The 16,204-nt window shown below is 42.4% G+C and overlaps 1 protein-coding gene across 1 annotated transcript; it reads left to right on the top strand.

Moving 5' to 3' along the window:
- Window positions 1-6,262: 6,262 nt before the first annotated feature.
- Window positions 6,263-16,109, top strand: LOC106909298 (protein FAM13C-like). The gene is made up of 11 exons (XM_014975643.2): window positions 6,263-7,110; window positions 7,667-7,991; window positions 9,953-10,094; window positions 10,741-10,822; window positions 11,120-11,180; window positions 11,308-11,428; window positions 11,521-11,604; window positions 12,070-12,165; window positions 12,398-12,609; window positions 12,703-12,804; window positions 13,280-16,109. Exons 1-11 carry the CDS (start codon window positions 6,897-6,899, stop codon window positions 13,401-13,403), a joined length of 1,563 nt encoding a protein of 520 aa, XP_014831129.2. The 5' UTR covers window positions 6,263-6,896; the 3' UTR covers window positions 13,404-16,109.
- The last annotated feature ends 95 nt before the right edge of the window (window positions 16,110-16,204 follow it).

Genomic DNA, 16,204 nt, shown 5'->3' with positions numbered 1-16,204 from the left:
TGGTAACCAAGTGCCACCAAGTTAACATCAGAGTTTTACTTTTGCAAAATTGACCAATTGTAAATTTCTTGTGCCTAAACAGATAAGCAGTATTTCAAAATAACTTATGTTTTATAAACAAGAATCCTACTTGTTATTAATTTGGTGTTAAGAGATGACAGTTTTTTTATGGTAACGAATTGCCACAAAGTATAAATCAGATTTTTATTTTTGTGTTTTAAGGACTGTTTTATGATATATATATATATTTCAAAAGAGCAGAAGAAATCCTAGGTTTTTTGAACAATAACAATGTATGTCATCTGTTGCTAAGAGATGAGCAACAGATCTGTTGATAAGAGATGAGCCCATTTTCTGGTAACCAAGTGCCACAAAGTAAACATTAGGTTTTTACTTTTGCGACATTTACCAACTTTGTATCTAAGTAGATAAGCAGTATTTCAAAACAGCTTATGTTTTATAAACAATAATCCTACCCGTTATTAATTTGGTGTTAAGAGATGGGTGGTTTCTTAGTGGTAACGAACTGCCACCAAGTATAAATCAAATCTTTACTTTTGTGTTGAATGTCTGTTTTATATTTACCACCAATGACTAAACAAAACAAAAAAACTTTTCCACTTTCCTGCAAAATTCACCAACTGCACAATTCTTAAGTAGTATGAGATAAGTAGTATTTCAAAAGAGCAGAGGAAATGTCATGTTTTTTGAACAATAATATTTGTTGTTAATCTGTTGCTAAGAGTTGAGCGCGCTTTCTGGTAACCAAGTGCCACGAAGTAAACATCAGATTTTTATTTTTGCAAAATTTACCAACTGTAAATTTCTTGTGTCTAAACAGATAAGCAGTATTTCAAAAATAACTTTTGTTTTATAAACAAGAGTCCTACGTGTTATTAATTTGGTGTTAAGAGATGACCGTTTTTTTATGGTAACGAATTGCCACGAAGTATAAATCAGTTTTATTTTTGTGATTGACAGTTTTATTATATATAAAAAAAATTCCCTTCTCACCCTCCGCGGGTGGTCTCTTTCATCCTCTGAGCTCGGGTCCTCTACCAGAGGCCTGGGAGCTTGAGGGTTCTGCGCAGTATCTTGGCTGTGCCTAGAACTGCACATTTCTGGACTGAGATGTCTGATGTTGTTCCTGGGATCTGTTTGAGCCACTGCTCCAGTTTGGGGGTGACTGCCCCGAGGGCCCCACAGGCACCACTGTGGTCTTCACCTTCCAGGCCTTCTCCAGTTCCTCTCTGAGGCCCTGGTATTTCTCCAGTTTCTCATGCTCCTTTTTCCTGATGTTGTGGTCACTTGGTATTGCTACATCCACCACAACGGCTTTCCTCTGTTCTTTATCCACCACCACAATGTCCGGTTGGTTCGCCATTACCATCTTGTCTGTTTGGATCTGGAAGTCCCACAGGATCTTAGCTCGGTCATTCTCCACCACCTTTGGGGGTGTTCCCCACTTTGACCTCGGGGCTTCCAGTCCATATTCGGCACAGATGTTCCTGTACACTATGCCCGCCACTTGGTTATGTCGTTCCATGTATGCTTTCCCTGCCAGCATCTTGCACCCTGCTGTTATGTGCTGGACTGTCTCAGAGGCCTCCTTGCACAACCTACACCTTGGGTCTTGTCTGGTGTGGTAGATCTGAGCCTCTATTGCTCTGGTGTTTAGTGCCTGTTCCTGGGCGGCCAGGATGAGGGCCTCTGTGCTGTCCTTGAGTCCAGCTTTCTCCAGCCATTGGTAGGATTTCCTGATATCAGCCACTTCAGTTATTTGTCGGTGGTACATCCCATGTAGGGGCTTGTCTTCCCATGATGGTTCCTCCAGCAATGGGGGTCCTCTGTTCCCCATTGTCTGAGACATTCGCTGAGCACATCGTCCATTGAGGCTTTGTCCTTGATGTATTTATGGATCTTGGATGTTTCATCCTGGACAGTGGCTCTCACACTCACTAGTCCTCTGCCTCCTTCCTTACGGCTTGTGTACAGTCTCAGGGTGCTGGATTTGGGGTGGAACCCTCCATGCATGGTTAGCAGCTTCCGAGTCTTAACGTCCGTGGCCTTTATCTCTTCCATTGGCCAGCTAATTATTCCGGCAGGGTATCTGATTACTGGACTGGTAAGGCATAGCTGTTTATTGCACGGATCTTGTTCTTGCCATTGAGCTGGCTTCTCAGGACTTGCCTTATTCGTTGGAGGTATTTGGCTGTGGCTCCTTTCCTTGTGACCTCATCGAGGTTGCCATTTGCTTGTGGTATTCCCAGGTACTTGTAGCTGTGCTCTATGTCTGCTATTGTTCCCTCTGGGAGTGAGACCCCTTCTGTGTGGATGACCTTCCCTCTCTTTGTAACCATCCGGCCACACTTCTCTAGTCCGAATGACATCCCAATATCAGTGCTGTAGATCCTGGTGGTGTGGATCAGTGAGTCGATGTCTCGCTCGTTCTTGGCGTACAGCCTGATTGTGGCCCCATTCTTGAGTCGGTATCCGTAGCCAGTCTTGTTGATGATTTGGCTAAGGGGGTTCTATGCAGAACAGCAGTGGGGACAGAGCATCTCCTTTTTGATGGACACTTGTGCAAGTGGTTTGCAGTTGGCTTCAAGGGTGGTTTTCCACAGCCCCATCGAGTTTGCAATGAAGGCTCTTAGAGTCCTATTGATGTTGTACATCTCTAAGCATTCAATGATCCAAGTGTGTGGCATCGAGTCATAGGCTTTCTTGTAATCAATCCAAGCGGTGCACAGGTTGGTGTGTGTCGGGTTTTGCAGTCTCGGGTGATTGTGTGGTCTACAAGGAGTTGGTGTTTGGCTCCTCTGCTATTTATGCCGATGCCCTTCTGTGCCGTGTTCATGTATTTATCCATGTGCCCGCTTATCTTAGCTGCTATGATGCCTGACATGAGCTTCCATGTTGTAGAGAGACAGGTTATCGGCCGATAGTTGGATGGGACTGAACCCTTTGAGGGTTGAGCCCTTCAGTTAGCCATTCAGGGTGAGTCCCATTCTGTAGCAGCTGGTTCAGTTGAACTGCCAGTCGCTCATGGAGGGCAGTGAGTTTCTTTAGCCAGTAGGCATGGATCATGTCAGGCCCTGGTGCTGTCCAGTTTTTCATACCCGAGACTCTTTCTTGGACATCTGCCACAGTGATGGTTACCGGGGTTGTTCAGGGAGGTTGCTGTGGTCTGTTGTATATCAGCCGTTGTAATTGGCGTCGGGGTTGCCTGGTGTTCATTCGGGCCACGATTCTCTCTCTCAGGTCAGTTGCTGTCTCGTTCAGCTTTGGTAGTTCGTTCATTACTGGGGCTGCATACCCAGTCTCGGGGTTAACTCCCCCCTGACCTTATCTTTGGGCTCCTCCCTTTTGCCGTAGCATTTGTGTTGTACCTCGTCAATCTCAAGTTGTGATAGCAGTTGCCGTTTGCGGATGTTGGAACACTGAGCTACTAGTTGTTTGGCAGTCATTGTAGACTGTGGGTGTCGAAGTAACCATTCCACCCTCAGTCTTTGCATGTAACCCCTCTGACTAGGGTTACTTGAGTAGTAGCATTCCAACAGATCCATGTTTTCGTCTCTTGCCCATTTCCGTCTTGTTCCAGTAGCCCATTTTTCATCAAGGTGCTCTGGTTCCCCAGCACCTGACGCAGACCTTGTTTGGCCGGGCGACGTCTGAGCCGGCATGTTATGCGTATCAATGTCTCTCATGGTATGAGGTAGGCTATATAGCTCCAAGGGTCTTGCCTAAGGACCCACACTGCATAGCTCAATTGCACAATTGCACTGTTGTAACTCGCCCCAGCCCGGATTCGAACCCCGGTCTCCCGGGTGGTAGACTGGTGTCTACCCACTGAGCTATACAGTCAGCTATATATATATATATATATATATATACCTATATATATATATATATATATACCAACTGCACAATTTTTAAGTAGTATTTCAAAAGAGCAGGGGAAATGTCATGTTTTTTGAACAATAATATTTGTTGTTAATCTGTTGCTAAGAGAGCGTGTTTTCTGTTGACCTAGTGCCACGAAATACCTGACTTTTACTTTTGTTTTTTAACAATAGCACAAACATTAGACAGCACCTTTTCCCTAAAACAAGTTTTTAACTTTTTTTTAAATTTATTTATTAGCCATGTTTAGCACACTGAATGGAGGAAGTCAATGCTAGTTATACCAGACATGCCACTGGTAGCATTTAGGCTAACATTAGCATTTTGGCTAATTTTAGCTTGTACACTAATTTTAACATACTGAATGGAGTAAATCCATGTCACTCAATATGCTATGACTCTCCACATGCTACTGAGTACATTGTAGCTTACTTTGGCATTTATGCTAATTTTTAGCATCAAAACGCTGGGTTCCAACTGACACACTTTGGAAGGCCCTGTTTAATTTTCTTCAGAAATTTTCTAGTTATTGTTATCATTTATCTTTTGTAATCATATAGTTAAGAGTCTCAAAGTATTTCCATTTCTGGGCAATGAACAGAGGACTCAAAAATGCAATATTTACTGTCACTTTATCAATGTCTAAAATAATAACTAATGAACACATGAGTTATACTAACTAATGGCATTAGTTATTAGTTTATAATTACCAGTTCTTTTAATTAGCATTACCAAATAAAACGAATACTATTAAATATTAAATGTTCGATGGCGAATGGAAGTGGGAAAAGGACAGGAAAAATAGAGCACATAAAAGTCAGTTTTTGATAAATATTCAGTTTGTTCCTCTAAATCTTGATTTTAGAATGGAATAGTGAAGTCCATTGATAATATGGAAAAAAGAAAGTACGTATTTTGTTTTCCCAACGATCTTGCTTGTACTTCTTGCTTCTGACCACCAGATGTCAGTATTTCAACAATTTTGTTTGGTGCCTCTAGTTTCCCTGCCACGAGTTTTTACTGTAATATGTATATTTATACAGCTCTGGAAATAGTTAAGAGACCACTGCACAGTTTTCTAAAACATCAGCATCGTAAAAGTAATGTTCAAGTAACTGAAACAATACCAATAAGGAACTCAATGTTGTAATTAATGGTAATTAATACTTAACAGAGCCCAATAACATAACATAGAATATATTATTAATATCACCAGAAACACAAAATAACTCAGAAGTATCGCTCCACGGTGGTTATACACATGCGTATTAAGGCCCCCACATACTCAGCCCTGAGATAACACTTGTTAAGGCCCCCTAGCAACGGTCATCTTTAGCATTGGTTGGAGAGATACTGCCCCCTATTGGCGCTATGTCAAACTGTCAATTAATCAATCAACTCACTTTATTTTGGAAAATTGTCAACATTAAACACAGGAAACAACTGTGACTGGTGATGAGTAATATACTCCCTATTTTTATAACCAAAATGATGAAATCTTTCTGATGTAACCCCAAGAATATAACAAGTAAATAACACAAAAAACACAAAACATTATCAGTTTATATCGACTACTACGCTAACGTGGCCTGTGTGCCTCACCTGTCTGTTCTGAACTTTTGTAGAAGCAGTTATTTTTACATACATGTACAATCTTTTGTTTGCATTACTGCTAATATGTTTTGTGTATGTAATTGGCATTGTCGTCATATGATTCCTCAGTTAATACATTGACATTTTTCAACTCATACCTGTCTGTGTGGGCTTGATTTTTCACATTTGTCATTTATATTTCCTCCCTGTCTGCCTGCACTACACTTTTACATGTTCGCTATAATTCAACTTTGTGCAGTTAGTCTTTCAGTCATACACTTTTCTTTCTGAACTTGTACATGGATCATGGAAAATTATATTGGAGCTCGTGGAAAAGTCATGATGTTTTTTTCTAAATACTGTTATTTTGGTCTTGAAAAGAACAAAATCTCAACATAACTACACTTCGGTCCGTCCGAAACGTCTGATGATGCAATTTTGAAATATTAAACGATTGACGTTTTCATCATCTTCTCAGTACTTCAGAAGCTCTTGTCCCAAATACTTGCTTACTGTGGCTGAAGTACTTTCTTGGATACTCCATCAATCTTTGTCTGTTGAAAAAGAGGAGGATGTTTTGTGTGCGTCTCTCTGTGAGGCAGCAGCGTTCACTGGGTCTAAGGAGAAGGACGTCCCTCCTCCTCCTTCTCCTCTTTCTCCTTCATCCTGCGCTTTTATGAATGAGATGATGATGTCAGCAGGCAGGGCCCTCCCTCTCTGATGCGGGAAAAACCTCACAATCAGATAGAGAGACGGTCCCCCACACGTCTCTAATCCTGACGGAGGCAAACATCTCCATCCTCCTCCTCCTCCTCCCAGCCCCCTCCTCTTCCTCTCAAGACTGAGGATGAGTAATCCAGCCAGTGAGGGAGGGGAGACGAGAGAGGTGCGCGCACAGTGAGGGAGAGAGAGGGGGAGGAAGGGAGGAGACCATTGCATCATCACCATCATCATCATCAGTGAACGTGCAAAACGACAGGCTGAGAATTCAAAAAACCGTCCTGCTGAGCTGAGACTGATCGGAGCAGGCTAATTCCTGAGCACTCACTGCCTGCGCAGGAGGAAGGAATCAGGAGAACATCATCTACGGCAGCCGGATTTCACTGAAACACCTGGACTGCACCGCTGAGAGAGGGAAGGATTCATATTTAACCTCCTTGCATCTGGCTGACCCACAGGGATGAGGCAAATTGGTGGATTAAACGCTGAGTGAGTCATCCTTTCGTTTGGAGGACATGATCGTACACCAAGAAGCAACCAGCACATCGTCCTGCCCCCTCAACATGTAACCATCCAGGGACAGAGAGTGGGCTAATATCTGGATCCATCTCAGTGACGGGACTCACTGCTGTCCGTGTTGGACACACTCCTCTTAGGACCTGGTTTATCAGTGTGTCGGCATGTTTTGCTTCTGCCTGCAGAGTTCCCTGCTTAAGCTCCAGGCTCTGGATGTGGAGGGAGGGTCCTCGCAGGGGACGTCCCCAGAGGAGAGCCCCCCTGCCCTGGGCAGCAAGGAGGGGAAGAGCCCCTGTGTCCCCGTCGAGTTGGGGGGGAAGGACGGGAGGACGACAGCTCTCTGCCACAGAGCCCCAACAGACGAGAACCACCCTCCAGGTACACCTGTCTGTCTCTGTCCTCACCTGTCTGTCTCTGTCCTCACCTGTCTGTTTCTGTCCCCACCTGTCTGTTTCTTGTCCTCGTCTTTCTCTTCCTGCCCCCACCTGTCTGTCTCTGTGCAGGTCAGATGTTCCTCTTAAGCTCCTTGTAAACTGTTTTCAGGTTTTTGTCTCTGGGTTTCTGATGAATCAGCTCCTTCCAGCCTCTCGCAGAGTGTGTGTGTGCGTGGGTGTGTGTGTGTGTTTTCATTCTCCCACCTCCCTTCAGCAATCAGCTATTTATAGCCACCGAAGTAAAAAACTCTGTGAAGCACACTGACCTCCTTCAGCTCCTCGACTCTCACTCAAACTGCGTGCTTCACCGAAGCTGCGCTCTGTTAGCATTTGCTGAGAATTTAAAGTGGAATCGGAGACAACGCAGGATCGGCTCCCGCAGCAGGAGCATCTTTACAACTAGCTAATTGCTGAAAATGTTGGCGAGCTGATGTGATCCCATGAAATATGCATGAGAAATGGGCCATTATGTCCATTAATTTGTCGTTTGTTTTCACCAGAGCTCCTGACTGTCCTGACCAGACCTTCACAGCCCCCAAGACACCAGCCGTTAGCTTCCATCCACCTCAGCCAGCAGCCCCTGGTGTCCGATGGGACATTGTCCCCCAGTCCTCATCACTCCCCACAGAGGAGCAGCCCTGGGGGTGAGATTGGAGGAGGAGGAGACGGATCGGAGGGGGGAGGAGGAGGAGGAGGAGCTCTCCTCCAGCTGTTGGCAGGCCTCCCCAGTCCTCTCCCCTCCCCACGCTGCTGCAGCCCCAGCCTGAGGTTCAACTCCGACCCAGATACGGCTCCATCGCCACCCTGCAGCCAGCAGTACATGCTGTGAGCATCCGAAGCGTAGCGTTGAGACGTTAACCTTGGTTAAAAATGCGGGTATCAAACTCCAGTCCTCAAGGGTAGATGTGGTGCATTTCTTTGGATGAGAAAATCCAGCTGCTTGATGGAGGTGTGCTGAACCGGGACACACCTGAATGTTGTCAAAACATGTCCGTGGAGGACTTGAGTTTGATGCAGGTCTCTGCAGAAATTAAGAAAGGGATTCAGTCATTTGAATCGGGTGTGTTGGAGCATTTTAAACAAATTTGACATAGAGAGCTGCCTCTGAGGAACAGGACGGCATCGATTCACTGGAATCGACGGCTTCTGGATTCTGGACATGTTGGATCACATCCTGTCATCAGCTATGACTCAGTCAAACATACTGAGGGAGTTGATTTTGAACTAGTTTGCGATTAGTCCTGAAATAGTTTCAGTTTCAGGAATTTCACAGACCTGGGTTGTGACTTTTGAACCTTGATATCCGTCCAGTTTTAGTCTAAATATGTTTCAGATGATTTACCTGATATAGGAACTGAAATGGGATGTGTTGGTCCAAAGATGGCTCTGATTTTATCGGTCTTCTTTGAGTCTAGAATTGGAGCCCAGTAGTTCTTTTATGTTTTTACAGGTGTAGTTGTTGACGGTTTTCTTTTGAGTTGGACAATATGTGTCTAGATTTTGGTACAATGTAGGTCTGGGTTTAAGAGTAGTAGGACTAGACTTCAACAGCAAGCTGTGGCACCTGTTGATACCGTGTCTCAATATGAGACTGGGTGTTTGATTGATGAGGAGTAAAATTGAGTTTTATTTCTCCTGTGCAGCTCTAGACGAGCATGTTGTTGGCTTTAAATCAAATCTGGATTTTGACCACAACAGTTGTAGATGTGGGAATTTGCTGGTGGTTTTCACTTGACATTACCAATCTGGCGGTGGATATCTTGACGTGGCTTTTGTTTGGTTTCTTCGGGAACCCTATTTGGACTCATTTACACTAATATTCCTTGGTATTTGGTTCTGTAGTGGTTCTAATTTGTCAGTCCACAGAGTCAGGTCTGGGCTCGGGCAGGACTGTTCCAAAACTTCAATCTGCTCCTGGTGAATACATTGTGCTGTAAGATGACATTTCTTTTAATATCCAGCTTTCTAACAGCTCCCCAAATATTAGACAGTGTGCATTCTTATGCAACCACATGAATTCATTTTTTACTTCATTAGTGCTTTTGTGTTTTTCAGTTGGGTTGATGGGTTACAGGTCAACATTGCAGGTGGAGAAAGTTCTGCTGTGATTTATTTTGATCTCTTCTTTTTTGCCATCAGAAAATAATCAACATTTTAATGGGAAAATGTAGATTTTTTTTGTATCCATTTTAGGCTCCTCTGAATGTTCATTCATAGTAATAGGCAGAGACACAGTGTGGGACTGGTTATATGAATGTCTATTGGTTATTGTCAGACATAAAGAATTTTCCTTCCGACATACTATTACAAGATTTATAAAAAAAGAAGCAGAGCATGTTGAGTGAACTCTAGTGAGACTGTTTTTTTCTTTCTGTCCTGATGAGTTGATTTTATTCTAACCTTGTGTCTCCCTTTTTAATGCATCTTACATAATCCATCCATTATTTTATCTTTAGAGCCAAAGCTTGAGGCAGGGGGTCAAAATGTGTCCATGACCCAGATTGTGGTTTGATGTCTCACTAGACTCTCTCTCTCTCTCTCTCTCTCTCTCCATATCACCGAATTTGACGGCGATATGGAAGGTTGGATTTTCCACATTATTCAGGCATTTTTAAGAATTGACTCCCTGATTACGGGTACGGCTCTGAGCGTTGATGCTAAGCAGAAATGAGTAAAAACTGACACATAATATCAAGTTTGAATTTCACTGAGGCCCTGGTTTGTAGTTTATGTTCAGCAGACAGATGAAAACTAGTGAAGCTGAACCCTTACGTTCCTCTATGCAGGTGCAGGAGTCTCGGGGACAGGACTGAGGTTTCAGAGGACGAGTGTCCAGCGTCCATCCCTTTCCTCACCCGACACATTCAGAGCCTGAAGAAGAGGGTTCGCAGGTTTGAGGATCAGTTTGAGCAGGAAATGAACTACAAGGTAAATCTGCACTTCCCCTCTCGCGTGATGACGTAACGGCCGCCTAAATCAGTTTAAAGGCTTCAAATTTCTGCTTCTTTTTCTCTTCCAATTTTCGCTTTATTTATGGGATATATTTGGATATCACCATGGAGTAGAACAACAGGAAAACGCATGATTTCCAGCTGTGTGTTTATATATTCAGAATATAATCCACAAAAATAGCCAGTGACTTTACCCTTCTCAACAACTTAAAATTCATACAAATAATCTGAACTTTTAAGATGGTTTTAAAGGGCAGTAGATCTCAGCAGACAGCATCTAAGATTAGCATAAGAGCTAATCTTCCCGTTCTGAGTAGAAAGCTGAGGAAAACCTGCTCAACACACGTGAGAGACGGAAACTCCCCGTTTACTGCATGTGTATAAAAGCATTAGAAACTTGTTCATTTCGTAACAGTCAGATAAGTTGTATGCTATGGTGCTTATTCACGCCCCTCTTCTGAATGCCGCCCCGGACAACTTCCCAAACAACTGTCTACTGATATGTAAAGTCTAGTATTTGACTAGATATTTCTGTGGATATTTGTTGTTATGATTTATTTTAAATGGTTTTGAATTCTTTAGTTAATCTGAATAGTCGTCTGTTTTGTGTTTGTTTTTTTCAGCCGTCCCACAACGATAAATACTCAAACCCGGAGATGATCAGAGTGATGAGTGAGCTGGCAAAAGCTCGCAAACAACTAAAAGGTAAAAAATGCAACAAAGATCCGCGATTTCTGTCCCAGCTTATTAAAAAAAAAGAAAAGAAACTGATTTGAAGTTAGATTTTTCTCAATTACTACAACAAATCTGCTGTAGTTCGAACAAATATGAAAAAGACTAATAAAAAACAACCAACCACATGTTAGGTATTTAATTGGTCTTGCTATAATATCTTCTGTTTTCTCTGCAGCAAATGCCATAAACAGTTGGTTCAATTCCATTTTTAATGTAAATGTTACTCACCTTGTTTTTGAGGTTGTTCTGAATGTGTATCCTCCGCAGAGTTGAGGCTTCGACAGTCGGTGTTTGAGTCAAAGGAGCAGGAATCCAGCGAAACATGCAGGTAATATTCCATACAATTTCATCCATTCATTGTTTGAAGACCCTTAGAAGTGTCAGGATTTACATAGCTAAATTAATTAATTAGAGCAATAATATGTTCATCTGGGTTCTTTACACTTAATCTGCAGATCGGGTTCCGGCCAGCAGGGGGCGTCGGACCACAAACCATCTCTAGAGGAAACTGTGGAGTCTCTGTTCAGGCGCCTGAGAGAAAAGAGACAGTCTCTGGGTCTCCCTGACAACATGAAGGTTTGTGTTCGCTGTGACGGCTGTCTGAGTTGCTCCTGTGAGCTGAGCCTGAGCTCCGCTTTGACTTCCTGTCTGCTCATGTCGGTGTACAGGAAATGACGCAGGCACAGATGGTCCTGGAGAAGATCACACTGCAGAAATGTTTGCTGTACTTTGAGAGTGTTCACGGCCAACCAGTAAGGCCCCAGTGGAAACTTTACCTTCATCTCAGATACTTAATGGGCAGGGAAGTCCCGATACAACTTTTAAATTTCTGATGTATCGATATTGACCCGATATTATATCAGCACAATTCATACGTACTTATATTAGTTATTTTGTCATAAGGAATGCTAGAAAAGGCTTTATCAAACAGTAAACAATAGCCAACAACTATGTATTGGTTATTATTAAACTATCGGTCTGGAGTGGAAGCAGAGTGCTTCTAATGCTTTTATTGGAGATTTAAAATGCCGATACAATCCGATACTCGTTTTTTTTTTTCTTGGCTTATATCAGACCGATTTCTGATATCAATATTGGATCGGGACAACCTTATTAGTGAGGCTTTTTTCCCCTTTAGTTTGTGTAGAAATGCTGTTGAAAAGCTCATGTCAGTATAAAGGGTTTCAGAGGTTTATCATCTCCTTTTTATCCTTCAGGGAACGAAGCAGGAGAAGAACCTGGTGAAGCCTCTTTATGACCGCTACCAGATGATCAAACGGTTACTGTGTGCCAGTCCCACCATCACCACCATAGTGAGAAACAAACACACACACGCAAATTGTTCTTGACCAGTTTTGCTTCTTTCTCAATTAGAAAAAAAATAGTTGAATCAGAAGCAGATTCTGTCCTGGTGATACTCTTAATAAAAATAGATTTCAGCTTTTACTTAACTGAAGCTTAATTGTAGCTGAAAATCAGTTTAATGTCTAAATTACGAAGACAAAACCACCGAAGCGTAATCCATTTTCTGTTTCTGTCCCACAGGAGGAAGAGGAGGGCTCAGATGAAGAGTCTCTGACCTCCTCGGTGGTCAGTGACGTTCTAGTGCCGCCTTCTTGCAGAGCGACGTGGCCAGCCGCCAACGAGGAGGACAGCGACCGGGACAGCGACCCGGCCTTCGTGTCCCCAATAGACGAGGTGAAAGCCGTCCGTCAGCAGGGCGCTCTCACCACGGCCAACCTGCATGAAGCGTCCAGGTGTGCCTTTAACAACAGCGTCTGCGTTCTTCATGTTTTACGCTGCAACAGAGTCGAATGCCTTTTAACCCTTCTGTCCTCCCGCTGGTTAAGGTCTCAGCTGTTGGAGTGTTTGCGGCAAACCAGAGCTGAGAAGAAGATCAGGAGGAAGGTTCTGAGGGAGTTCGAGGACGAGTTTTACCGCCAGACCGGACGGTACGTTAAGCTAACAGCACCAGTTCTAAATCATGAGGAAATACACATTTGCAATTGTTAAACTTTGCAATGTTTCGGTATCGATTGGTCACAAGAAACTTGGCAAAACGTTTGTCCTAGAGCTTCTGTTAGTGCAGAAAACGTGGAAGAATCCCCCTTTAAGAAACAAAATATTGAGGATTCTGTTCACTTCTGGATGTGATCTAAATGAATCAAAAGCTTTGTAAACGTGTCTGTGATGAGTCATCAGTGATGGAGTTCCCCCTTTCAGCTCAGCTGAGGTGACGTGAACCCTGTGTGCACTGCAAAAACAAAAACAAAGAAAAAGTCTCTAATTTACGGTAAAATACCGGCAGCAGTGGTTGCCAGAATTTTACTTTTTAATCATTAAAAAGTGATTTGATCGGGATTTTTTTTTGACGAAACGAGCAGCCGTACATGGTGTAACTTATGAAGTGACTGGTTTTCCCAACAGGGTCTGCCAGAAGGAGGACCGCACTCCGATAAAGGAGGAATACCAGGAATACAAACAGCTCAAAGCCAAACTGCGGCTGCTGGAGGTTCTGCTCAGCAAACAGGATGTCACCCAAACCCCCTGAAGGCAAACAACAGATGTAAACTATGAAAAAAAAAAAAAGGAAAAAAAAAACTGAATCAGATGTTGAAAATTAGTGCCATATGTCAGACAGGACCGTAACAATACATCTTCAAGATAGCAGTGTTTCGACACATCGTCTGAAATGATTCTGACCCGTTTTCCACATGTTTCTCACACATTTCTGACGTGTTTCAAACATGTTTTCAGGTATTCACTCTAATTTGTCTTCAGTATCAGTTCAACATATCGCACAAGTGCAAAATCCATTTACGGCGTTATTTATCCCACAGCGTCTTAACAGAACTTCCATGCGTCAGAGACTCGCAGAGTTTATATGGTTTGTCGTTTGATCGACGGAAAACGTGTTCATAGTATGTTTAAAAGGTTGTCCTCTTGTGTGTTTGAAGTGTCGCCTGTGTGTGTCCGTATGTCTGAAACTGTGTGACTTTGTGTTTGACGTTCCCGGCGTGAGCCACTCCCCCTCTCTTCCCTCTTAAACTGCCGTTAAGCTGATCAGTCAAAACGCCCGGACTTTGGCCGCACACCGAAACTTCAGTCTGAGTGACTTCTGCTCCGGTCTAGGCCCAGTTTAATACGAACAAACATTCCTTCAGTCTCAGTCGTTCATTTTTTTTAATAAATGGGTCTGAGCACGTTTTCATTTGTGAGGAAAGTTGCACAGATGGCTGAGATGCTTTCATTTTCGTTTTACCGCATGAAGACGACCAACCTTTAAAAAATAGATCATCAGATCCACCTTATTCCTGGCTGTAGGATTAACTACATTAGTTACTTCTGGCACAATAATGGCAGCTGCTTCAAAATGCTTCATTTTTGTACATTTTAACAAAAATCACACACCAACAAGCGCGTCTCAACTGAATCTCAGACATGTCTGAACATGCCTACTTTTGGCAATAGTTACAAATTTAATCTGACGAAGCTTGACCATATATTGGTTATTTTAGAAATGATCTCTAAAAACAGTCTAATGCACAACTTGATGTCTTAAGTCACTTAAAAACATTGAAATAACCAAATGAATTCTATATTAAGTAATTTTTTTTTTCTCCCTTCACTGCGATCGTCTGTAGCAGAGAATCTGAAGAGACGGACAAATGTTTAATTTTATTTTACATTCGAGTTCATCCCCAGTCCCGAAGGTACTGGCACGATGATGTTATTCAAATTCAAAAATCACGTTTAACGTATAAAGCCTGACGTTCCCACATGTTTTTAATCACTATTTGCTCTAACAGAGACGGCTTGTTTACATGCTAAAGTGTTACTGAGTGAAGTTTTCAACAATCTATGAAAAGCATCACAGCATCCAGGAATAAAGTGGATCGGTAAAGCAAGTTCCTCAAAGCAGATAAACAAAGATTAATAATGAAAAGAAAGACATATATAAAAAAAGTGTTAACTTAAATATACACATATATATATTTTTAATAGCTTTGCTTCAAAATTAAAAACAGTAAATAACGTATAAGGTTATTTTCGGTTATTTACTGTTTATAGTCAAAATTCAGTTTGCGTTCCAACAGACTGGAGAAATAGCTTGACTGTGAAGCCACAATAGTTTTTACATTTATATTTTTTGAAATATAGTTTTAACATTTGTGCCTTTAATAATCCCGGTGGTATTAACAACGTTGACATGAAGCTGTGACTCAAAACACGAGAACAATCTGTTACGCTTTTTAGCTCCGGTTTAGGGAAGGAAATATGATTTGTTTTTAATCCGAACGAGCTGCTTCCTATGATAAAGTAGAACCAAAATATTAGAATTATTTTTAGCCATTCGGTTATATGTAAATATAATGTTTGTCGCTGTTGGGTCAGAATGGTTTTGAGAGGAAAACATGGGAGGGATCCTCCGCCCCAGCATCATCGATGTACCTGTGACGTCACTTTAATCGCAGACGGACGTCCATCGCTCAGTGTTTAATCCGACTGCTGAATGAACAGAGATTCATGTTTTAATACATCCAAGCACTTTAAATAAAAAAGGGAAAAATCATTTTCACCCCAAAAACTCAATATGCAAACGGGTTTAGTTGCTCCGGTGACATTTAGTTTTCCACATCTTGAACGGATTGGAGTTTCAGTCGTTCGGGATAAGAGTGCCGACGGATAATCTGTGAATGTGCGAGAGGTAGAGAAAGAAAAAAAAAAAGGGCTTCCAGAGGCTGCCGGGCTCAAATGTCAAACATCACACGAGTAACATCTGTGTGCCGGTAGATCCGAACTGAACCGTGATGCATTTTTACAGTTACGTGCCGAGTGAAGCTGGAGAACAAATCCGTTTTTTCCCCCCACCCCAGTTTGTGACGATAAACCATACGACAGCCGACTTAAAAAGAAAAAACAAAACAAAACATCACGTTTAACGATGAAAATGTGCTCCGTTGTTGAGGAAAAGCATGTGTAAAATAATCATAATCGAGCTTGTGGGTTCCGTTATGTGCAAAGAAACCTCGGTAGTCTCCTGTAACCCCCCCGACTTCTCTGATGAAACGTGTTTTGCCTGACCGAGGTTTAGTTGTCTGCTGACTTCCTGAAGCCGCCGAATGCACGTCAGTGTTGCTGTAGTGACCTTATCCATGCTGCTGTGACGATTATTATTGTTCCTGTAATGTATAACCCTGGCCTGGCTGAGACGTTTCTATACAGACAAGTTTAAAATAAATATTTTTGCTATAAACGTGAGTTTGTCATTTTTATTTGAGTTAAATCTTTTAGCGGAGGTTTAGGAATAAGTGAGAGATTTTAACAAAGAAAAAAAAAAGATAATAGGAT

The sequence above is a fragment of the Poecilia mexicana genome, unplaced genomic scaffold, assembly GCF_051168715.1.
Source record: "Poecilia mexicana isolate PSO_F unplaced genomic scaffold, ASM5116871v1 scaffold_19, whole genome shotgun sequence".
In the NCBI taxonomy this organism is placed as follows: domain Eukaryota; kingdom Metazoa; phylum Chordata; class Actinopteri; order Cyprinodontiformes; family Poeciliidae; genus Poecilia; species Poecilia mexicana.
The sequence above is the reverse complement of the archived record's forward strand: the minus strand, read 5'-3'. Positions and strand labels throughout refer to the sequence as shown.